Source organism: Leuciscus leuciscus, assembly GCF_965113295.1.
Source record: "Leuciscus leuciscus genome assembly, chromosome: 10".
Taxonomy (NCBI): domain Eukaryota; kingdom Metazoa; phylum Chordata; class Actinopteri; order Cypriniformes; family Leuciscidae; genus Leuciscus; species Leuciscus leuciscus.
In genome coordinates, this window is record NC_138734.1 from 41,381,863 (window position 1) to 41,406,271 (window position 24,409).

At 39.2% G+C, this 24,409-nt stretch overlaps 2 protein-coding genes across 3 annotated transcripts in view; both read left to right on the forward strand.

Annotated features, from left to right (window-relative positions):
* The first annotated feature begins 23 nt into the window (after positions 1-23).
* On the forward strand, positions 24-2,807 carry snrpa (small nuclear ribonucleoprotein polypeptide A). The gene is made up of 7 exons (XM_082181876.1): positions 24-156; positions 519-595; positions 711-883; positions 1,502-1,675; positions 1,789-1,965; positions 2,039-2,127; positions 2,224-2,807. Exons 2-7 carry the CDS (start codon positions 523-525, stop codon positions 2,381-2,383), a joined length of 846 nt encoding a protein of 281 aa, XP_082038002.1. The 5' UTR covers positions 24-156; positions 519-522; the 3' UTR covers positions 2,384-2,807.
* A 15,872-nt stretch (positions 2,808-18,679) lies between these two features.
* Positions 18,680-24,409, forward strand: part of LOC309507220 (uncharacterized protein) — a 77,743-nt gene continuing 72,013 nt past the window's right edge. Inside the window, exon 1 of one of the 2 annotated variants that reach the window (XM_082181348.1) lies at positions 18,680-19,229. In XM_082181348.1, coding sequence (XP_082037474.1) covers positions 19,002-19,229 — 228 coding nt within the window. In that variant the 5' untranslated portion in view covers positions 18,680-19,001. The remainder of the gene's footprint in view (positions 19,230-24,409) is intronic. The other variant, XM_082181347.1, reaches the window with a different exon arrangement.

The window sequence follows — 24,409 nt, forward strand, 5'->3', positions numbered from 1 at the left end:
TAGACAACCAATCGACAGGCTCGCCGTGAGACCAGCTGTCCAATCGAATCCTCTTATATTTTCGAGAAGGCGGTTTTTCAGGCGGAAGTTGTGCGCTCTTTTAACCGTGTGGATTTTCATTCAGGTTTGTAGTCGGCTGGAGCTCGACAAATAATTGTGAGTAAATTAATCTAATGCGTATTTTTTGGTTCTTATTAGCCTTTTAACTTATTATATAAAAATACGTGTTTTCCACTGATGGAAAAATTAATTATTTGTCTGATTAGTTGACATGCTAACTCACTAGCTTCCTTGTAAACAACGAGGTAGGTTAGTCATTCACTGTTTTATGTAGCGTGCAATTAGAAATTAATAATAGACTATGTATTTCTTTCATCTTTAGGACTTTTACCGAATCACAACTACTTCCATCTTTTGCCATGTGCTCAATAAGCTCTTTTTTTTCCTAGTTTTTGGGCGGACGCATGTTGAAGTTTCATTCCTTTCAGAGCGTTTACTATCTGTGTTTATCACTTCAGAATCATGGCTGGCCAGGAGATGAGGCTGAACCACACTATTTACATTAACAACTTGAATGAGAAGATCAAAAAAGATGGTATGGTTTTGTTTATCTGATTGTTTTTAATAAAACTAGATTTTATTTTATTTGGCTTTGATTTTTGCATATTGTTCATGTTGTAACCCTTTTCCTTTTCTCTTGTTTTTAACAGAGCTGAAAAAGTCGTTGTACGCTATTTTCTCCCAGTTTGGACAAATCCTGGACATCCTTGTGTCTCCTAGCCTGAAGATGAGGGGTCAGGCCTTTGTGATCTTCAAGGAGATCAACAGTGCTTCCAATGCACTCCGCTCTATGCAAGGCTTCCCTTTCTATGATAAACCCATGGTATGATCTATTATTTTTTTTCAGGATTTGTTATATAGAATCTAAACTTTTCAACAGTAGTGTTACCCTAGTGTTCAAAAGTCTGGAGATGGATTGATAGATTATTCTGAATCTTTATTACATTTCTTTCAGCAAGGATGCATTAATTTGATCAAAAGTGAGAGTAAAGATTTCTCGCTGTTCTTTTGAACTTTCTATTCATGGATAAAAAGGATTGGTTTCCTCAAAAATATTAAGCAGCATAACTGTTTTCAACATTAATAATGTTACAAAAACATGTTTCTTGTGCAACAAATCATCATATTAGAATGATTTCTGAAGGATCATGTGACATTTAAGACTGGAGAAATGATGCAGAAAATTCAGCATACCACAGGAATAAATTACATTTTAAAATGCGTTCATAAAGAGAACTCTTTATTTTTAATTGTAGTAATATTTCACAACATTACTATTTTACTGTCTTTTTGATCAAATAAATGCAGCCTTGGTGAGCAGAAGAGACTTCTTTCAAAAAACATAATCTTACTGAAATCTTATATATTTTGAAGTAATTGATGTCTTTTAATTAAACTCCATTCTGTACTAAAATGCTTTTAAAATTCGTTCTATTCACAGCGTATTCAGTATTCGAAGCTGGACTCCGATATCATTGCAAAAATGAAGGGCACATATGTGGAGCGAGACCGTAAGAAAGAGAAGAAAAAGCCTAAAGTCCCGGAAGCAGGTGCTGGGAAGAAGGGGGCGTCCGCTGCCACCCCTGCTATGGCCGGAGTACCTGCCGCTATGCCTGTTAGTATATATGGGATCTTTGGGATTTGGTGTGTTTGTTCAATTGTGGCCTATTTAAAGGCTGTTATTGATTTTATTTTTATTTTTTCTTCTTCTTTTTTTGTCATTTGCAGGGAATGCCGCCCATGAGCCAAACTCCTCGCATGATGCCAATGCCCGGTCAGCCTCCCTACATGCCTCCGCCTGGCATGATGCCTCCGCCCGGCATGGCACCCGGACAGATGCCACCCGGTGCCATGCCACCAGGTCAGATGATGCCAGGACAAATGCCTGGCCAGATGCCACAGCAGGTATGTATTAAGATTAGAATAAAGACACATGCTTGGTTTGTGACTTCATTATTAACGTTCATTTTGTTTGTAGGTGTCGGAAAACCCTCCCAACCACATCCTGTTTCTCACCAATCTCCCAGAGGAGACCAACGAGCTCATGTTGTCCATGCTGTTCAACCAGTGAGTATTTGTTTGCAAATCCACCTCTCTGTCCAAAACTGTCATTTTTAAAATGCATAATCTTTTGCTAATTACAATGTTGCTTTCTTCTCATAGGTTCCCTGGATTCAAAGAAGTCCGTCTTGTCCCCGGCCGTCACGACATCGCCTTTGTGGAGTTTGATAATGAGGTGCAGGCGGGTGCAGCCAGAGAAGCGTTGCAAGGCTTTAAGATCACACAGAGCAATGCAATGAAAATCTCCTTTGCAAAGAAATAACACTCAGATACATGCCAGTTACACACAAGCCTGCATTTAGAGACCTCTGGGAACAGTTCAGGGTGTTTAATGGCTGAATAGAGGAACACACACACGCCATTCAAAGGAAAGAGTCCGGATATGAAAAGTGTTTTTATTGGATGTGACTTGCTTAGCTGTGTCAGTTAGCTTTGTACTTCACAATACAAGGTAAGGAGTGAATGGAAAGGTTATTTTATTTTTCTCCTTTCTCTTCCACTTCATCCTTTTACTTTTATTCCCTTTTCTCTGAGATGGTCGGCTTTGGTGAGTTTGTAAGTATGTAGTTTTTGTTTTGTTTTGTTTTTTAAATCAAATTATGTCTTCTGAAGCATTGCACCCAGAGTCTGGTTCCCAGACATTGAACCTGGAGCTTTTGTTTTTATTAAATGGCAGTGTTTTACTAGTTGCATTCTGCTTGTCCTTTCATGTTTCATGTTCTTTCAGACTGAGGCCAGTATTTAGAACCTATTAAGTTAATTAAAAGTGAGTCAACATTTATAATGTTAGAAAAATATTACTATTTTAAGTAAATACTGTTTTAAAATTTCTATTCAAAGAATCCTGAAAAGTCATTTCGCTGCACAGCCATTTTCAATAATAATCAAATGTTTCTTGAGCCGCATATCAGAATGATTTCTGGATGATCATGTGACACTGAAGACTAGTAATGATGCTGAAAATGGGAGAAACAGATTTTTTAAACTCTGAACCTATTGCTTTGTAAATTGTACTCAAAACACCGCACTGACATTTCTGTCTTTGCCCAGAAATGTGTAATGACACCTTTTACAAACCATATGCAAATTATTTTTAGTTGTGCTTGTTTTGTGTTACTAGGCAGGGCCTGTGAAATTAGGTCAGTATCATCCTTTACTATATTATACCTGCATAAGTATTACAATTAATTAAAAAATAACCTGTTATAAAGCTGACCAGAGATCAGTTAAAACCGTTAGACACTTATTCACTCGACATCTAGCTGTGAATCACTGAATTCTTGAAATGTTGTGTAACGGTTGTTGCTCTTCAATAAAGAGGCTGACTCAGAGTCCTCAGCATCGAGTGCTAGAATAGGACAGTCCAGAGCCATAGAGAGAGAGAGTTGCGACACTCTTTGATGTCGCCGCTATGGCTGTCACGTGGTTCATGTAAGCCCCAATAGTTCCAAAACGTACGCTGGCTGTCATGTTCTTCTATGGGACAGACAGCAGCGATTGCATTATTGAACGGTAAATATAAAATAAAACACACACCCAAGTACTTTTTCAGCTGTTATAGCATTATTGCATTTTGTTAATGTCAGTTTTGCATTTGGAGATACGTTTTAGGCTATATTTTTGGAGGGAAAAGCTTATAGTGTTCATGTTCGCATGGGTAGCACCCGGTTTTAGACCGGAGTAAAGATAGTTTTGCGGTTTGATTTTCTTTATTGTTTTGGCTACGGTCCCGCCGTGCGGTGTCGTAGACATGCAAATAATATCTCATTTCGTTATTCATGATTTGTGAATTTGTGTGACGCGGTCCTCCGGTCCGAAATACGTGTATTTTTTTATACCGACTTTTATTTTTAAATTGCGTATAACTCCAAAAGTCGGTCACTTAGAAGACTGAACCCAGCTTCATCTTGTCCTGCTTGATTTGTGAATTTTTTCACAGCAAAGCTCATGTCCATAAACCGTTTGGTAAGTCCGCTAGACAGGGATTTGGTAAATAGCCGTTCTTCACGTTTAACATCAATTTATAATAAACACAGACAGCTGGATTACAAAAACACTTGTTTTATATTGAGCTTGATTTGTGAAAACTTTCACAGTGCGGTTTGGCCCAGTTAACCCTTCCCTGAGTGTTTAAAATAACCATTCTGATTTGTGAAAGTTTCCACAGTTAAGTTTGGGTAAGTTAACCCTTCCCTGAGTGTTTAAATGGCCCACTCTGATTTGTGAAAGGTTCCACAGTTAAGTTTGGGTAAGTTAACCCTTCCCTGAGTGTTTAAATGGCCCACTCTGATTTGTGAAAGGTTCCAGAGTGCAGTTTGGCCCAGTTAACCCTTCCCTGAGTGTTAAAATGGCCCATTCTGATTTGTGAAAGGTTCCACAGTTAAGTTTGGGTCAGTTAACCCTTCCATGAGTGTTTAAATGTCCCATTCTGATTTGTGAAAGGTTCCACAGGTCAGTTTGGGCCAGTTAAACCTTCCCTGAGTGTTTAAATTAACCATTCTGATCTGTGAACCCTTCCCTGAGTGTTTAAAATAACCATTCTGATTTGTGAAAGGTTTCACAGTTAAGTTTGGGCCAGTTAAACCTTCCCTGAGTGTTTAAATGTACCATTCTGATTTGTGAAAGGTTCCACAGTGCAGTTTGGCCCAGTTAACCCTTCCCTGAGTGTTTAGATGACCCTTTTTGATTTGTGAAAGGTTCCACTGTGCAGTTTGGGTCAGTTAACCCTTCACTGAGTGTTAAAGTTAACCATTCTGATTTGTGAAAGGTTCCACAGTGCAGTTTGGGCCAGTTAAACCTTCCCTGAGTGTTTAAATTAACCATTCTGATTTGTGAAAGGTTCCACAGTGCAGTTTGGCCCAGTTAACCCTTCCCTGAGTGTTTAGATGACCCTTTTTGATTTGTGAAAGGTTCCACTGTGCAGTTTGGGTCAGTTAACCCTTCCCTGAGTGTTAAAGTTAACCATTCTGATTTGTGAAAGGTTCCACAGTGCAGTTTGGGTCAGGTAACCCGTCCCTGAGTGTTTAAATTAACCATTTTGATTTGTGAAAGGTTCCACAGTGCAGTTTGGGTCAGTTAACCCTTCCCTGAGTGTTTAAATTAACTATTCTGATTTGTGAAAGGTTCCACGGTGCAGTTTGGCCCAGTTAACCCTTCCCTGAGTGTTAAAATTAACCATTCTGATTTGTGAAAGGTTCCACAGTGCAGTTTGGGTCAGTTAACCCTTCCCTGAGTGTTTAAATTAACCATTCTGATTTGTGAAAGGTTCCACAGTGCAGTTTGGGCCAGTTAACCCTTCCCTGAGTGTTTAAATTAACCATTCTGATTTGTGAAAGGTTCCACAGTGCAGTTTGGGTCAGGTAACCCTTCCCTGAGTGTTAAAATTAACCATTCTGATTTGTGAAAGGTTCCACAGTGCAGTTTGGGTCAGTTAACCCTTCCCTGAGTGTTAAAGTTAACCATTCTGATTTGTGAAAGGTTCCACAGTGCAGTTTGGGTCAGGTAACCCGTCCCTGAGTGTTAAAATTAACCATTCTGATTTGTGAAAGGTTCCACAGTGCAGTTTGGGTCAGTTAACCATTCCCTGAGTGTTTAAATTAACCATTTTGATTTGTGAAAGGTTCCACGGTGCAGTTTGGGTCAGTTAACCCTTCCCCGAGTGTTAAAGTTAACCATTCTGATTTGTGAAAGGTTCCACAGTGCAGTTTGGGTCAGGTAACCCTTCCCTGAGTGTTTAAATGGCCCATTCTGATTTGTGAAAGGTTCCACAGTGCAGTTTGGGTCAGGTAACCCTTCCCTGAGTGTTTAAATGGCCCATTTTGATTTGTAAAAGGTTCCACAGGTCAGTTTGGGTCTGTTAACCCTTTCCTGAGTGTTTAAATGTTCCATTCTTATTTGTGAAAGGTTCCACAGTGCAGTTTGGGTCAGTTAACCCTTCCCCGAGTGTTAAAGTTAACCATTCTGATTTGCGAAAGGTTCCACAGTGCAGTTTGGGTCAGTTAACCCTCCCCTGAGTGTTTAAATGGCCCATTCTGATTTGTGAAAGGTTCCACAGGTCAGTTTGGGCCAGTTAACCCTTCCCTGAGTGTTTAAAATAACCATTTTGATCTGTGAAAGGTTTCACAGTTCAGTTTGGGTCACTTAAACCTTCCCTGACGGTTTAAATGTCCCATTCTGATTTGTGAAAGGTTTCACAGTTCAGTTTGGGTCAGTTAAACCTTCCCTGAGTGTTTAAATGACCCTTTCTGATTTGTGAAAACTTTCACAGTTCAGTTTGGGTCAGTTAAACCTTCCCTGAGTGTTTAAATTAACCATTCTGATCTGTGAAAGGTTCCACAGTTCAGTTTGGCCCAGTTAAACCTTCCCTGACGGTCTAAAGGTCCCATTCTGATTTGCGAAAGGTTCCACAGGTAAGTTTGGGCATTAACCCTTCCCTAAGTGTTTAAAATAACCATTCTGATTTGTGAAAGGTTCCACGGTGCAGTTTGGGTCAGTTAACCCTTCCATGAGTGTTTAAATTAACCATTCTGATTTGTGAAAGGTTTCACAGTTCAGTTTGGAATACTTAAACCTTCCCTGAGTGTTTAAATGTACCATTCTGATTTGTGAAAGGTTCCACAGTTAAATTTGGGTCAGTTAAACCTTCCATGAGTGTTTAGATGTCCCTTTCTGATTTGTGAAAAGTTTCACAGTTTAGTTTGGGTCAGTTGGTCACTCAGGGAAGGTTTAACTGACCCAAACTGAACTGTGCACACCTTTCACAAATCAGAGTGGGCCATTTAAACACTCAGGGAAGGGTTAACTGGCCCAAACTGCACCGTGGAACCTTTCACAAATCAAAATGGTTAATTTAAACACTCAGGGGAGGGTTAACTGACCCAAACTTAACTGTGGAACCTTTCACAAATCAGAATGGTTAATTTAAACACTCAGCCAGGGAAGGGTTAACTGGGCCAAACTGCACCGTGGAACCTTTCACAAATCAAAATGGTTAATTTAAACACTCAGGGGAGGGTTAACTGACCCAAACTGCACCGTGGAACCTTTCACAAATCAAAATGGTTAATTTAAACACTCAGGGAAGGGTTACCTGACCCAAACTGCACCGTGGAACCTTTCACAAATCAAAATGGTTAATTTAAACACTCATGGAATGGTTAACTGACCCAAACTTAACTGTGGAACCTTTCACAAATCAAAATGGTTAATTTAAACACTCAGGGAAGGGTTACCTGACCCAAACTGCACTGTGGAACCTTTCACAAATCAGAGTGGGCCATTTAAACACTCAGGGAAGGGTTAACTTATCCAAACTTAACTGTGGAACCTTTCACAAATCAGAATGGTTATTTTAAACACTCAGGGAAGGGTTAACTGGGCCAAACCGCAATGTGAAAGTTTTCACAAATCAAGCTCAATATAAAACAAGTGTTTTTGTAATCCAGCTGTCTGTGTTTATTATAAATTGATGTTAAACGTGAAGAACGGCTATTTACCAAATCCCTGTCTAGCGGACTTACCAAACGGTTTATGGACATGAGCTTTGCTGTGAAAAAATTCACAAATCAAGCAGGACAAGATGAAGCTGGGTTCAGTCTTCTAAGTGACCGACTTTTGGAGTTATACGCAATTTAAAAATAAAAGTCGGTATAAAAAAATACACGTATTTCGGACCGGAGGACCGCGTCACACAAATTCACAAATCATGAATAACGAAATGAGATATTATTTGCATGTCTACGACACCGCACGGCGGGACCGTAGCCAAAACAATAAAGAAAATCAAACCGCAAAACTATCTTTACTCCGGTCTGGCACCGGCGGCTCTAACTTAACTTTTCCATATCATTCATCTGATGATGGACGTCATGATATTTATTTTAGCACAACTGGGCTGTATTAGGCTATTGATTCCCGTGATTTTGCTTATAAATTTTGATTCAGCCATTAGCCTACCTTCGTGATCACGCAAAGAGGTCTGCCGTGGCGGTCCGTTCAGAATTCGCTTAGAAGCTAGCTCACTTCTTCTGATGAAAGTGGCCACCCCCCAGGACCACAACGTGAAACATAATCATGTTAAGACTAAGAATATTATTTTAAGATTAAGCCATACACATTATCAAAACTATAACAGATTAAAAACGAATTTAAGCATGGCTGATACAAATGAAGGTTTTCAAATAAAATATTTTTTATTAAACAATGACAGACAACAAAAATGTGTGCTTGTGTGTGTGAACAAGAAAAACAAAAACCAGGGGCAGGTGATCCATGAAACAGACAGGACTGGTGATGGCCATAACAATCCTAAAGGTCCAGCATTGTTCTCACAAGCCGCTTCACACAAGACAATAATAACATAATGAAAAGTTAGTATATCCCAAAAAATTAAATTAAATAAAAGTTGCTATAAAGGTGGTAGCGATTCATTACCGAACTCTTAGCTGACGAAGTCGCGCTAGCTAACTAACGTTAGCTAGCAGGCAGTGCTTGAAAATTGGTTGAAACAACCAACATAAAATATAAATAATTACGCTGTGCATGTACAAATGAAGACCAGTATAAGCATCGCAAAGGGCCTCTGATACAATATAGACAGTTGACAATTCAAAAGAGGTCGATATTTCGGCAACTTAACTCTGGAACAACTCGACGCGCAGCAATGTAAGTGAATGGTGTCCAACGCCCAAATGACAGTGTTTGGAACTATTCCGATCTTCATATCCCGGAAGTAGGCGGTTAAAAGCGCCGCCATTATTTACAACGGAGGTCTATGGGAGTGTCGCAACTCTCTCTCTCTATGGCACTGGGACAGTCTAGTTATTGTGCTGGTTACGTCATAAATGCTTCTGTGGTCACGGTGCAAAAACACTACTTGATTCACTGTTAAGCATAAGTGTTTTCACAGACGAGGCTCAAGCCTAGTTTCAGACTAAAATGCATGTTTGAGCGGTTTTAACTGAGAGCAATTTGCACTGATGCGTCTTTAAATATGTCAGTGCCATTGTTTAGTCTCAGCCAGTAATGTTTTTTTCTATAGTACGTTTATAAAAGCTACTTAAATGTCCTAATTTAACTAAGGTCTACTCCTAAGTCCTGTCTGTGAAACCGGGCCTGTCAGGATCGTTTTTCACGAGAAATTGCGTGTACATGCGTCACTCGCCCGTAGGGTTGGGTATCGTTTCATTTTTAGCGATTCTGCTTATCGAATCCGGTTCTTATCGATTCTTGTTTCCGATTCCAATATTTTTTGGAGGGAGAAAAAAGGGCAAATAATGGAAGAATAAATATTTCTACCTTTTATTCTTGCCAATTTTAAGCAATAACCAATAAAATGGCTAAAGTGAAAGGAGTCTCTTCATATAAAGGTGTTGATTACATTATTACTCCAGCAGTAGGTGGCAAAAATCGACTGTTTTTTTAAATTGAAATATTTATTGAAGACTCGAGAGATTCGTTCAAAAACGGTGAATCATTCATTCATTAAACAAGTATTTATGAGACACTGAATTAATTAGTGTTTGAATTAATTATTCAAACTAGTTTTTTTTTTTTTTTAAATAGACTATTATACTAAACATGTTATTCTGAGTAGTTGTCTGATGTATGTAATCATGATCTCCATTTTAAACTAAACAAAAATTATTTTAAGCCACAAATAGATTCCTGAATTAGAGACCGTTCACATATCGCGTCTAAAAATGCATGGAAAAGCACGGCCGCGCCGCTTTCTCCTTCTTTCCACAAGCGCTTGCGCTCCCGTGGCGTCTGTCGTTGCTATGCAACCAACCATTTACTAGGCTACTAGATATATTTATGGAGATGAGAAATAAAAACACGCCCTGTTCAGCTATGATCAGCTGTTCAGCCGAGCTTTTGATGTTACAGAAAGGTCGGTTGTTTTTTGTCACTTGACCTGCGCACCGCTTGCGCCATTCTGAAAAGTTGAGATGTTTTCATCTCGCCGAGGCATTGGCGCGCCTGCAAAAACGAGCGCCACGCACCGCATGCTCGTCGCGCCCATGTTGCTTCTATTATGAACGTGCTTGCCGCGCGCCTACATTTGAAATAACGGATAGTCAGGAATCGATTAGAGGAATCGTAATGCGTGCGTCTTATCGAATACCCGTTTTTTGGAAATTTGTTACCGGTTCTAAAATGGAACCGGTTCTCGATACCCAACCCTACTCGCCCGTGCACGTCTCGTATCTGTAAATAGAGAAAAGTTGCTCTGGCTGCTTTAACACGTCTGGTGTGAGAGTTTAGACTAGAGGTTAGGTGAGTGTGTGTGTGTCTGGTGTGGGAGGTCAGAGGTTAGTTGTCACAACGAGAGAGAAAGGTTGATATGGAGCAGCTAAATCTCCAACCTCCGGGGAATCACCCGTTTTAATCAAACGCTGAACAGAGGAGAGTCTGCTGGAGAAAAGAGAACGACAGCTCGTAATAAAACAAGAACCAACATTAGCTTGGCTTCTCAGAGATGGCGAGAACTGAGGGATTTGAAATGTTGTAAAAGCGACACAGAGATGGTGTTTTTATTACTCAACAGGTGAATAAGACGTTTTATTGAACAGATAAACTGCCATATGTAGCTCTCTAACAGAGTTCACTGTGAAGCAACATCTATTGTGAAAGGTTGTTTCATGATGGTTGTTGAAGCCTTGCTGGAATTTACGTGTCTATTAATGGGTAAAGCTACAGTAACGGCTTCAGCTTGAGATCCTTTCCATCTAAACCCATCATAACTCTTATGCCTAGTGGCTAGTAGTGAATCTCCCAGTGGTTTACGTAATGGACAGTTTAGGGATTAATTTACTGCAAAACAAAAGAAAACATATCATAAACATAATATCCGCCTCATTTTTTGTCTTGCGTTAAGTAATGAAACTGGGGAATCTCAGTGCCGATTAATTTTCCCACTAATTCTTTTTAGTGATTTGGAATGTGTGCAAAGGATTGTGGGTGATTGGAGGCTGTCGAGGATACACTTAATGCATCCTTCAAAATAAGCTGAATTAAAGACGTGAATCGAAGACTGATCACCTTCCCATGATCCTTCAAATCGCCTAACAACGATTTACTGTTTCAGTCTCCTTATTCATGACACATCATTTAAAAAATGCAGTTCATACCACAGTATCCAGTGCCAGTCCTTGTTACTTGTGGTTGTCCTTGTCTGCCTCTCATCCTTTTGAAGTAGAAGCCAGCGAACTCAGGGGACGTTATCATCTCTTCTCATCTCAGTGACCGTCTACAGCCAGACTGGCTCATGGGCATGTGGTGAGGACAGCCATTCCTTTGACATCAAACACTCAAAAATCCCTGTAAAATATATAAGTAGCCTAGATGATCATGCCTACACAAGTCTGTCACACTCTCTGTATGTGATGCAAGTGATTCATTGAGCTTCTCATATAGAATTTACTCACTGTAAAACCTAACACTGAAAGTCACTAAATGAAATTAGTACATTTAACTTATTTAACAAAAAAAGTTAATTCAACTTAATAAAAAATGTGATATTAACTCAAAAACTGCAATGCATTAAGCAGAACTTAAACCGAATAAGTTATGAATAACCTATTTGTTATTTTAGCTCTTAATTAATGGAATGAACTTAAAATATTCAAGTTACATATACTCAAAATGACTGACTAAACCAAGACTAAATTATGAGTGAATATGACTCAATATATGTAAGTTCAAAATACTCATATGTATTTGTTTTTAAACTTTAATGGTTTGAAGCAATCAGTTTCCTCAATCAGTTTGAGTTGAGTTAACTTACTGGGTTTTACGGTGTAAGAATTTTCTCTTTTTTGTTCAAACTCCAAATCCATTACCCAAGATTATGAGTGGGTTTTGCTCTGTAATGAACCCCAGTTTGTGAAACTCTTGCATTATAGAAAGTTTTATGGCAGATCATTCACAAACTTATAAGCTGCTCTCCCGACTTTTTGCGCTCATACATTCACTCTCTTTAATCTCGAGCAGTGAGTGATTTCTATTGAAGGTCTATTGAGTCTTTTGTTTATGGTATAAGAGGTGATTTACTCTTCAATTAAGTTTGAGGGACTCTGCACTGTCAGCTGTATAATAGGGCCCGCCTTGAGTTACATTGTGTTGTGACCTAAATGACTAGGTCAACTTTTTGCACACAAACGTGCATTCTTCTGCAGTTTTCCCAAGCCTCTGCACACTCTACTGGTTTGCCTTGAGAAAAACCTGACCTTAACTACTGCTGCTTGTGTGTGTGTGTGTGTGTGTGTGTGTGTGTGTGTGTTTCATGCAATTGGCATCATGCCCAGCAGTTTGTTGTCCTGCAACACTGTCCCTTTTGAGTCACAGAACAGACACTTCTTATGCCAGCATGTGTGTGGGACACTTCTGCCCCCACACTAATCATATGACCAAGTGACAGGTTGGTCGGTTTGAGAAAATTGCATACAATGTAAACTATAAAAATGCTACAGCAAAAGCCTGTTAACTGATTAAAGTTAATTCATTAATTTACAGTGAAAACCGTGTACAGTGTAAACTGACATTTCCAAAATTCCCAGTGTGACACATCTTAAAGGGATAGTTCACCCAAAAATTGTGTCATTAATTACTCACCCTCATGTCGCTCCAAACCCGTAAAACTTTCGGTCCTCCTTGTAACACAAATTAAGATCTTTTTGATGAATACATTTTAAACATTGAGCAGCGAACATAAACAAAAGCGCTACCGAACCTGCTTGAACAAACCTCATTGGCTCTTGCTGGAGTTCAAACGTGATGCATAACACAAGAATTAACCTCATTGGTTCTTCCTGAAGCTCAAACGTGATGCGAAACACGAGAATGAACCTCATTGGCTCTTGCTGAAGTTCAAACGTGATGCCTTACATGAGAATGAACCTCATTGGCTCTTGCTGAAGCTCAAACCAGGGCTGCGTTCAGCCCCGGCAAAACGTTGCACAACGTTTTTTAAACAGAAACGGTGATGCGTTGAACACACTGTTCTGATGACGCAAGAGTTGCAACTATGGCAGCTGAGAAGGCTCATTCTTTGTGTTCTTTGTGAAGAATTTTCTGAGCCTGATGAAGTCGGTATAAATATGTGTTTAATACTACAAAATATGCTCGATGTTACAGTTACTGCACTTGCCGCCCAGAACAAAAGAGAACATCCCAATCGAGTGAAGGGATTGCTGAAACTGAAATGGAAGCACACATCTTACCTAATTCAGACTAAAATACATCTATTTAGCCTCACATACTGACTTTATTTGTAGGTCATACTGTTTTAATACCCTGTATTTTCTTTCTCATTTTTTGGAAAAGCACTTAATTACCATTGTTTATTTCTATACCAAATGTCATACACTTGCAATGAAGCTAAAAATATAAACAACTACATCATTATGTTGATATCCTATATTTTTACAATAAAACTTACGACAAACATGTCTTCTAATATCCTCAGTTGTTGCGTATACCGAGCTGCATCGAACACATTTGTAAATTACTTTCCTTGAACCCATTGTGCAAGTTCACTTTAATACCCCGTGTTTTATATACATGTTGCTGCTGATTGGACTGCAGTTCTGACACACCCACCAAACAAGAGAAAACGTATCTCAAACCCCGTTGCACACCGGTGCACGCCGTTTCCAGGAAACATGACGTTCAACCCGGAAACCGTAGCAAAACGTTGCGCACCGTTTTGAACTTGAACATGCCCCAGATGTGTAACACGAGAATTAACCTCATTGGCTCTTGCTGAAGCTCAAACCTGATGTGTAACACGAGAATAAACCTCATTGGCTCTTGCTGAAGCTCAAACGTGATGCGTAACACGAGAATGAACCTCATTGGCTCTTGCTGAAGCTCAAACGTGATGCGTAACACGAGAATGAACCTCATTGGCTCTTGCTGAAGCTCAAACGTGATGCCTTACATGAGAATGAACCTCATTGGCTCTTGCTGAAGCTCAAACCTGATGTGTAACACGAGAATAAACCTCATTGGCTCTTGCTGAAGCTCAAACGTGATGCGTAACATGAGAATGAACCTCATTAGTTCTTGCTGAAGCTCAAACCTGATGTGTAACACGAGAATAAACCTCATTAGTTCTTGCTGAAGCTCAAACGTGATGCGTAACACGAGAATGAACCTCATTGATTCTTGAGAAGCTCAAACGTGCTGCGTAACACGAGAATGAACCTCATTGATTCTTGAGAAGCTCAAACGTGCTGCGTAACACGAGAATGAACCTCATTGGCTCTTGCTGAAGCTCAAACGTGATGCGTTACACGAGAATGAACCTCATTGATTCTTGAGAAGCTCAAACGTGCTGCGTAACACGAGAATGAACCTCATTGATTCTTGAGAAGCTCAAACGTGCTGTGTTACACGAGAATGAACCTCATTGATTCTTGAGAAGCTCAAACGTGCTGCGTAACACGAGAATGAACCTCATTGATTCTTGAAAACGTGCTGCGTAACACGAGAATGAACCTCATTGGTTCTTGAGAAGCTCAAACGTGCTGCGTAACACGAGAATGAACCTCATTGATTCTTGAGAAGCTCAAACGTGATGCGTTACACGAGAATGAACCTCATTGGTTCTTGAGAAGCTCAAACGTGATGCGTTACACGAGAATGAACCTCATTGGTTCTTGAGAAGCTCAAACGTGATGCGTTACACGAGAATGAACCTCATTGGTTCTTGAGAAGCTCAAACGTGCTGCGTAACACGAGAATGAACCTCATTGATTCTTGAGTAGCTCAAACGTGATGCGTTACACGAGAATGAACCTCATTGATTCTTGAGAAGCTCAAACGTGATGCGTTACACGAGAATGAACCTCATTGATTCTTGAGAAGCTCAAACGTGATGCGTTACACGAGAATGAACCTCATTGGTTCTTGAGAAGCTCAAACGTGCTGCGAAACACGAGAATGAACCTCATTGATTCTTGAGAAGCTCAAACGTGATGCGTTACACGAGAATGAACCTCATTGGTTCTTGAGAAGCTCAAACGTGATGCGTTACACGAGAATGAACCTCATTGATTCTTGAGAAGCTCAAACGTGATGCGTTACACGAGAATGAACCTCATTGATTCTTGAGAAGCTCAAACGTGATGCGTAACACGAGAATGAAGGATCTTCCGCTTGAGTTTCATTTACCACAACTGATGTGTGAGTGGATGAATGTTTATATGTTAATAAAAGCCTAAATTCAATCTGTTCATCATATAAAGCGATCGTGTCTTTTCAGAAAAGTTTGACTAAACCTCTTAATTCATATGAATTAGTTTTATGATCTCTTTATGAACTTTGTTCACAATTGGTATATAAGTTTGTCAAAGTGTCAGTTGCGTAGACTGTCAATGCAGGGACAGAAAGCTCTCAGATTTTCTCAAAAAGATCTTCATTTGTGTTCTGAAGATGAACGAAAGTTTTGCAGGTTTGGAACGACATGAGGGTGAGTAAATTAATGACAGTATTTTCATTTTTGGGTGAACTATCCCTTTAACTTGTTAAATTAATGTTTATCGCATTGTTTTACTGTCATTTGTGTTATCATGATGGTATTCTGTACTTGTGTGCACTTTATATTTACTTGTGATGAACTTTGATTCATCATGTGGCTTTCTCTTGTGTTATTATAGTGGATGTCAGTGTGTGTTTAAGGTATGAAGCGGGTTTTACAGAATTATTCTGGCAACCACAGCAGCATTTCTTTTCTGTAAAAACAACAGGATTTTAATTTTTTCAGTGTATGTACATTGTTTTATCACAGTGCCTTGATCCCTCAAAATGGGCTGTTATGGATTCAAATTTGTGGCGTTTATCTGGGTAGGTTTAGTTTATTCTTTCTTTATTATTTATTAGCCTACTTTATTTCCATGCCAAATAAGCAAATATCTATTGGTCATGTTAATCACCAAGTTTCAGATGAAAATGTGTCCACCAGATGGAGACATTTCCTCAGAGCACATCTGTACTGTTGCTTATAATATCTGTACCTGAAGAGAACGATTCTCTGCCTTTGGAAATAAGAAACATTTAGGCTATCATCTTTGCTTTTTCTACACACATTTGTTATGTGAATAATCACTCCTCACACAACAGGCTATGAACATATCAGTACATTTTTTATTGGTTTAAGAACCCTGCAAAAATAATCTGTCGCTACATTCTTCAAAATAAAAGTGCCAAAAGGTGGTTTTCACAGTAGCCTATGCCATTAAAGAATCATTTTTGGTTCCCCAAAGAACATTTCAGTGAACAGCTGCACAGGTGTAATTTGCTGATCCATCTATGCTGTCATTCTCTCTGAACATCAGCTCTCATCACAGCTTCAGGGGCGCTAGGAATAAAGAGCTATTAAAATTCAGTTGAGTCGAGGTCAGCGCCGCTCTATGCTAATCTCAGCCGGATTTGAAGAGCCCTCTGTTCTGGCCATAGGTCACTCGACTTTGGGAAATAACCGGTTTCCAGGGATGTGCACGTCAGCGACAAGTCCATCCCATCGCGAGTGGGGGAGAAACAGGAGCGAGTCAATAAAATCGGCTCATTATATTTTCAGCATAAAGCGGATGCTTTGTGTAGTAGGCCTAGCAACTGCAGCACACAGTGGAAACTTCAGTGATTGCTGGCCGATATTTTCCACAATACTCAGTCTAAAGACCTGATCTAGTATGGCCAAGCTGCTCTAATATGAAGCTGAAAAGTGGCCAAAACCTCTCTAAAATCAGTAAACAGCTACTATTGTTTGTTACTTCTAAAGGACTCCTGAAATTAAATGTTTTTTCTCATTTATTTCTTCAGCCATGTGGAATTATAAACAGTCAATAGGCAATGTGTGTGGTCCTCAGTAATGACACAAATCTACTGTAAACACACACAAAAATATTTAATCTTCATGAAATGCTCAATCATCTGTATTCATCTTGGATACAATAGCTGGTTCTGGGTTTAATGGTTTCTCCTCCTCCCCCAACAATGATTGAGTCCGAGAAAAGCCTGCCGCTTCCACGTTTAGCTATGATGTGATAACAAGCGGGCGGTAATGTAAATGTGCATGAGGATTGAGTGTAACAGGCCTCTGTCTGTGTATTGTCCGGCTTCTGACAGGGTCTTTAATTGGTGCCGCTGCACTTTGATCACGCTCAGAGATTAAGTGAAGCTTGAGACCTATTATTCCTCAACTCTGCCATGGGAGTGCACATGAAAAGAAACCCTACTGAGAATTTCCAGACCAGTCCAGTGCATTGTGGGATAGCATCCAGTAGTGTATCCCTGGCTACTATAGTTGTCATATACTCTCACAGTAGTAGTTTCACAATTTATTCATTATTAATGACATCTGTAGACTTCACAAACAGGTCGAGGAAAGAGTTCTGAGTGATTATATTTTATTGTGCAGTTCCTGTTAGATCTATGCAGTGCTGTTTTACACTGCATGCCGGAATAAGCAACAATTTTCTTATTTTCTTTTTAAACAGACAATGCACTCTTGAAAATAGAGGTTCATTATTGGCATCATTGCTTTCAGGAAAAATATCTACTGCATTGAAGGTTCTTTATAGTGGACAGGGGTTCTTAAATATTTTTAAAACTACGGAAAAAACTGTTCTTTTAATAACTGTTCACTGAAAGGCTCTTTGGGGAGCCATAAATGGGCATCACTGTAATTTATAAACTGCTGTAATTATTACACAACAGCTGAGATGCAGATGTGTTGAGGTTAACCTCATGTGTTTTTCTGACAGAGTTCAGCATCAGCCCAGTTTTTTTTTTTTCTTGGTTAGGCTATATGAACGTTAAGGAAACGTTCCATTTTATAATTTTGCAAACGTTATGGGAACGTTACTTTTCAGTGTTCTCTTAATGTTCTGAAACAAGTTTATTTTTGAAGTAAAAAGATGAAATTAGACCCTTGGGGTAACATGGGCCACTAGAGTTAGTAGTGTTATTATGTTTAAATTGTAATTAATGGGGTTATTATTCAGTATTTCCATGAATCTTTGCTTTCATTAAACCTATAGGTTAGCTGATGAGTGAAATCATTATAGATGATATTATGACATATCTTCAATTAAAATATGTGGAATTAAATAAGCAAATATTCATATACGTCAAATAGAATAATTTTACCTTTCAGATGAATCTCTTTTACCAGGATTCTGCTTTGTCTGTCATCGGTTATTCAGTTATGATCACCTAAATTGTCAAAATAAAATGTTAAATATAGTTTATTTAGTATTTTGCATTGACACTTTAAAAAACTATAAATTTTAATAAGAATTATATATCAGAAGTAAGTATGGCATCTTCCCCCATTCTACCTTATAATAATTATGAGGTTACCACAATAAATTCGATCCATTTCTATAAGTATTACAAGTTGTGGAAGTAACAGCATCACTGTTGACATTGCATGACAACAATTTTACTGATCTAATTCAGTTTGTTAAAGGCAAATGTGCGGATATGATTTTGAAGTTGGAGACAGGTGACGGATTTTCCCATGCGGAGGACACACCCTCTCCTGGCAACTTTAACCACCAGTGCTTCCCACGGTGATGCGCAGTGAGTCTCGCGCTCTGCACGCGCACACAAGCCTGTCCGGTTGACGTGAGGGTAAAGAGCAGCTTTCAGTGAGTGGGAAAGTAAATGGGATGAAATGTCGAGTCAGTAGACCAGCAGGTCGAACATTCAAAGCTTCTTAACCGCAGCAGGTGGAAAGAGGAGGAAGAGCTCGAGGAGAAGGAGGAGGCGCGCGCGCGGAGTGCAGAAAGACCTCAGTGGTTTCATCATTTACCTGTGCATCTCATTTGCCACCTTTATTTTGCCCGTTCTCACGCTGTCTTCATAATGGACAGATGGACAGTGTGAAGAGAGCGTCACCAAACAGGGAAAGGCTGTTGCGCACGCACAGACCAAGTGCGCAAATGTCTGCAATGAGAATGGATAGAGACAGAAAGAGTTGGCACTCCTGGGAGAGCTCGCGGACGGGCAGAAGGAGTGCTGTTGGGGCGATGATAAGGGATGTAGTGCACGGACAGCACTGGACCGCGATTCTCCTGCTCTCGCTCGCGCTGCAGCCGCAGGTAATCCGCCGATTACGCGCTATTTTCAGCCACCGTTTAACCTGCGTTGACTTTTTTTTTCCACGGTTGTGAGAGCTTCAGTGCAGTGTTGGTCTTACTGTAGAGGTGTGTACAGGAGATTCACGCCACACAAGTGACTTTCAGGGAGCTCAACTTTTCAAAGCAGTTTCTGTCAGTTATTTTCTGGGGCGCAGTCGGTTGAGGTTCATCTCGCGCACAATTCACTAACTAAAAACGATTTTTGTGATAATTGGTTTTGTGTCTGTTGTGCAAACCCATAATAACGTGATACATAATTACAGCAATTATTATTATAATTTTTCTCGATGCAACGACACCAATCGCCTAGCTGTTGCTATGGTTACCTCCTTTTGACACATTTAGCGATTTCTGACTAAACTTTTGTGATTGTTAAAATTATATTAAAAGCGATTATATATCTTTCTTTACCAAAATTTGGGAGGGTTGACCCTGAAATAGGGGTGTCAAACCCCTAACGAAAATTAAACAGGGTTTTACTGAAGTAAAAGTGTAGTAACGATGTTTTTTTGGCGGATCAATAAATTTGTATAACCACATTTTTGCCGTAAATATCATGGTTAAACTATGGTTAGTGAGGCAAACCATGGTTCATTTGTGGTTATCATGGTCTAGCTATAGTAACCATGTTTTTTATTTATTTTTATTTTTATTTTTATTTAGTATAGTAAAACCATGGTAATTTTCGATGCCAATGCTGTGGCGTTACCGTTTGCAGCCACCTGTTGTTCCATCTTTCTTTGTTGCTCGCTGCACTTGTCGCTCTTTTGGGCGTGTTGTCTCATTTTTCATGCAGATATTTCATTCTCATGCTCAGCTTTGGTTTATAGCCAACAATATATATGACGCACACTGGAATTTGTTGTTGCAAAGCTTTGTCTTTAATACTATTTACTCTGTAACTAGAGAAATTAAAAACAAAGCTCAGCATATTTGTGAGTGAAATGTACCCTGGTGCACTGGCTTATTTGTTCAAGAACGCATCATTTTGCTCCAGTATATAAATGAGGACATTGCAGTGTTTTTCTGTTTAGAGCGAGGCTTATTGTTAATTTCATTATGTTTATATCAGGCAGTGAAGTAGTGGCTATGGAGATTTTTATAAAGAGAAATGGGTCTCTTTGTGGTTATGTGATTTTGCTTTTGTTTGCATTCCCAGAAAGCATTCAGTGACTGTAATTATGCTGATGATCCATTTGTACCACCCGAATGGCTTAGCTGTATTTAGAGAACACATATCATCACTTTTTCAAAATATGAATCTCTCTTATGGTTTGAAAAAAGAAGCCTACTCTGTTTAAAAAGAATTAGCATCAAAGCCATAACCATGTCTTGATGTCTTGAATTAAAGGATTAAAATAAATAAGAATGGTAAAATAAGTTCTAGGTCTATCTGTGGCCTAGTTGTGAAGTAATCCATTTAAACTCTTTAAAAAGTATATTTTATTTAAAAATATGGACACATTCGCTCTTATATGTATGTCTAACATGCCAAAATATGTCAAAAAGGCTCAACAATATGTGAAAAATATGTCATATATGTCTTGTTTCTCATTACATTGAGTTATGAATGACATGTATTATGTAAATTATGGCATATTTTCCTTTTAAAAAGTTGAGTAGTTCACAATACTGTGGGTCTTTTAACATATCGTAAAACAGTTGTCAAATATTAAATGTTTAGCTACCTGCATCTTACCACGCCTTCTTTCATTATAAAAACTAAATTGCACTCAGTAAGCTCCGCCTTCTTTGATCTAATTGGCCATCATTTTGACATTGATGACCTCTGAGGCAGACCAGCATAAAAATGTAACTTTTTGAACTTTTTGTCGTCCTAACAGAGCGGTCGGTGCATAATGGGAAGCAGCAGAGCAGCATTAAGAATATCAAACATTGAAGGGGCAATTTGGCCATTTCTAATTATTATTTTGGGTTGGGTACATAAAAACAAGGTACATCATTTCTGAATCGACTCCCAATGCTACACATCCCACCGCAGCACCTGTTATTCCAGGCTTTGAGGTCTCGGCTGGGGTTGTTGGTCTGACACCTTGCCTGCTGTGGAGGGCAGATCCTGCGTATGAAAACCCTTTGAGCTCAGAAACGGCATGTGTGTTCTGGCGGGTGAACATACCTGTCCTGACACTGAGGGCGTGTGAAAAACACGAATATTTTGGTTCTGCAGTTTTTGCAATATGAGAGCTTTGATGGTTTGAATGCTTTGATGGTTCTTGGATCAGAAGTTCTACAAAGCAAGGAAGGTAGATGAGAAAGGAAAGAAATCTACGGTTGGTTGGGCTATAAATAACAGGGCTCAACAATAAGGATGGCCCAGTCAGTGGCCTGAGGTCATTGAAGGAAATGTCCCTTGACCTCTCCAGGCCAGTACTGCGCTTTCACCACTTCTTATGTTTAACAATCATGATTAAGTGCTTTTATGCCTTGCAAACATTTGGAACATTTGGGTTTTGTCTATTTGAACTTTGTTGTTCAATTTGATTTCTGCAAATTTAAATATGTCACATATTGTATGTAGCCTATATGTCGTAGGGTTACATCAGTTAAAGCTGTCTTTGTCAAAATTGCAGGAATGACTTGTGATAGTACTATGAATATTCACTACATTCAAAAGTAGATTTTAATCTACTCGATTTTAATCTACTTAAAAATGTGTTCCTGTGATGGCAAAGTTTAAGTAGCCATTACTTCAGTCTGTCATATAATTTTTTTCAGAAATCATCATAATATGCTGATTTGGTGCTCAGAACCATTTTTTTATTATGATAATTTTTATTATCAATGTTGAAAACAATTCTGCTGCTTAATATGGAAAACGCGATAATTTTTTCAGAATTCTTTGATGAATAAGAAGTTCAAAAGAACAGCATTTTTATAACATTTTAAATGTCTACTGTCACTTTAGATTTTTTTTAAATGCTGAATTAAAGTATTAATTTCTTTAAATAAAATCCTCAAAATTCAGAACGGTAGTGTGTATTAAAAAAAGTATTATAATCTCGCATACCTCATGCCATTGTTTCCAGAAAAAATGTGTTTATGAATGAACAAGTAATCCTATAGCTGTTATCCTATAAACAGAAAGATGCATATTTGTTTCTGACGCATATATAAATATGTTGCTATAACTTGCAAATGTTGCCGTTTATCATATTTGTTGCCAGTTAAAGTAATGTAAAGATCTAATGACCCAACTGGGCCAGCTGAAAATAATAATCTGTTGAGCCTGCAGAATATGTGCAGAAATGATGGCCTAAATATGCATGACAGTAGTGTGTCAGATAGACCAGGTGTGTTCTGCAGTGCTGTGTTGGATATAACGTCTTGTGCTCAGACTGTGGACTTCAGCGGTTAAGTCCATTAGTAGTTGGAGGATAGCCATTTTAACAGTACATCCATTCATGCATTGGGGGAAGTATTAAAAAGTGAAATCAAGAATAAATCCTGGTTAAACGACTAAATCAGAAATGCAGAGTAAAAATATCGTTTGTACTGTTAGATGCTGATAATACAGTAACAGCTGGGCAATCCCAGTCTGTTAGATGTAGTCGTCCCCTCAGAAATGGGCAGTATTCTTTTCATTTTGAATCGCAGCATGTCTTTGTCTCTGATGTTGGACAGCAGAAGTTCAGCATGAGTCTCTGAGGGGTTTTAATGTCTCAGTAATGAGCCCCGTGATGCAGCTCCACAAGAGAGACTGCTGAAATACAGGTATGTTGGGAATGACCCTGGCAGAGGATCGAGGGAGAGGAAGAAAGAGAGATGGAGAGTGATGGCCGGTGGTCTATCTGCCGAGTGTTTGATGTGTCCATGTTTTAGGAGCAGGAATGGGACAACATGCCTTGATGGAACAATGGGAGGACAGTACAGCCATTCAGCGGTCCGGCTCAAACGTAGGGTCACGGGGATGGAAAGGCACCACTGAGTCTTACTGTCTGACCCCGCTTGGAATGTCGTATTCACAGGAGAATCAGTGTGTGTGTGTGTGTTTGTTTGTGTGGGAAAGAGTGTGTGATGCTTCTGTTTTTTCTTGTATTTGCATATGGTAAAGACATCATGCACTGGTTTAAAATATCTACTCTATATAATAGCTAATGAAGCTAAGGTCTAAAATACCCGTTCATGACTATCTTCTGTCCTTCTGCAGAGTTTTACAGCAGTGTGTGTGTATGTCAAGTCAAGTCACCTTTATAACGCTTTTTACAATACAGATTGTTTCAAAGCAGCTTTATAATGATAACAGAAAAATAATGAAACAAAGTTTGTTTCTAAAAGAAAATCGCATCATAGTCCAGCTTAAGTAAGTTCAGTGATGATTCATTTGTGTGTGTGTGTGTGTGTGTGTGTGTGTTCTCTCCTCCTTAAGACAAAAAGACTGAATAAAGGAACAAAGGAAGGTCTGAACACAATAATGAGAGAAGGACAGATCTGTTCCCAGGTGAAAAAGAGAGGGGAAAAAGAACGACACGGTCGGAGCTGGTGTGTAAATGTTTCCCCCCCCTTGGGAAGAGATGGAGGGAAAAGAAAGGAGGGGTATTGAAATAAAAAAGAATGGAAGAAAGAGGACAAGGGGATGAAGAGTAGGAAGTAACTAACACAAGGGATTAAGGAGAGAAAGCGTGAGAGAGAGGCAAGACATGAGGAGGTAAATAACCTGAGGGGAGAAGATGGAGATAATGAAGTTAAGTGAGCATGCAGATGAAGAGGGTGATTATAGTTCAGAAGAGGACTGTCCGTTTAGACACACGGGATTTGCTTTGAACCAATGTTATCGTCTTTTCCTTCTGTCTGCCTTCGGATACAAAGACTACTAGAGTCATTAACTGTCTGGATGAATGGGGTCTCATGAGGATCGTGTTTGTGTTGTTTAAAGGTTGTTAGATGTCAAGGAAACGTCATTGTATACAGAAATGAATACATCTGTAACAGATTTGAATGTCATGTTTTATTTTGAATTCACATATTTTACTCAGTCCAAACCAGCAGGGCCTTTGAGCATTACTCAGAGCCAGTTCATCTGTGTTCATGCAACCACAGTACTTTTGTTTTGTTTTGATTTTGTGGTAATGCAGTTGAGTGCTTTTCAATCTCCTGTCTTAAATTGTTAGTTCACCCAAAAA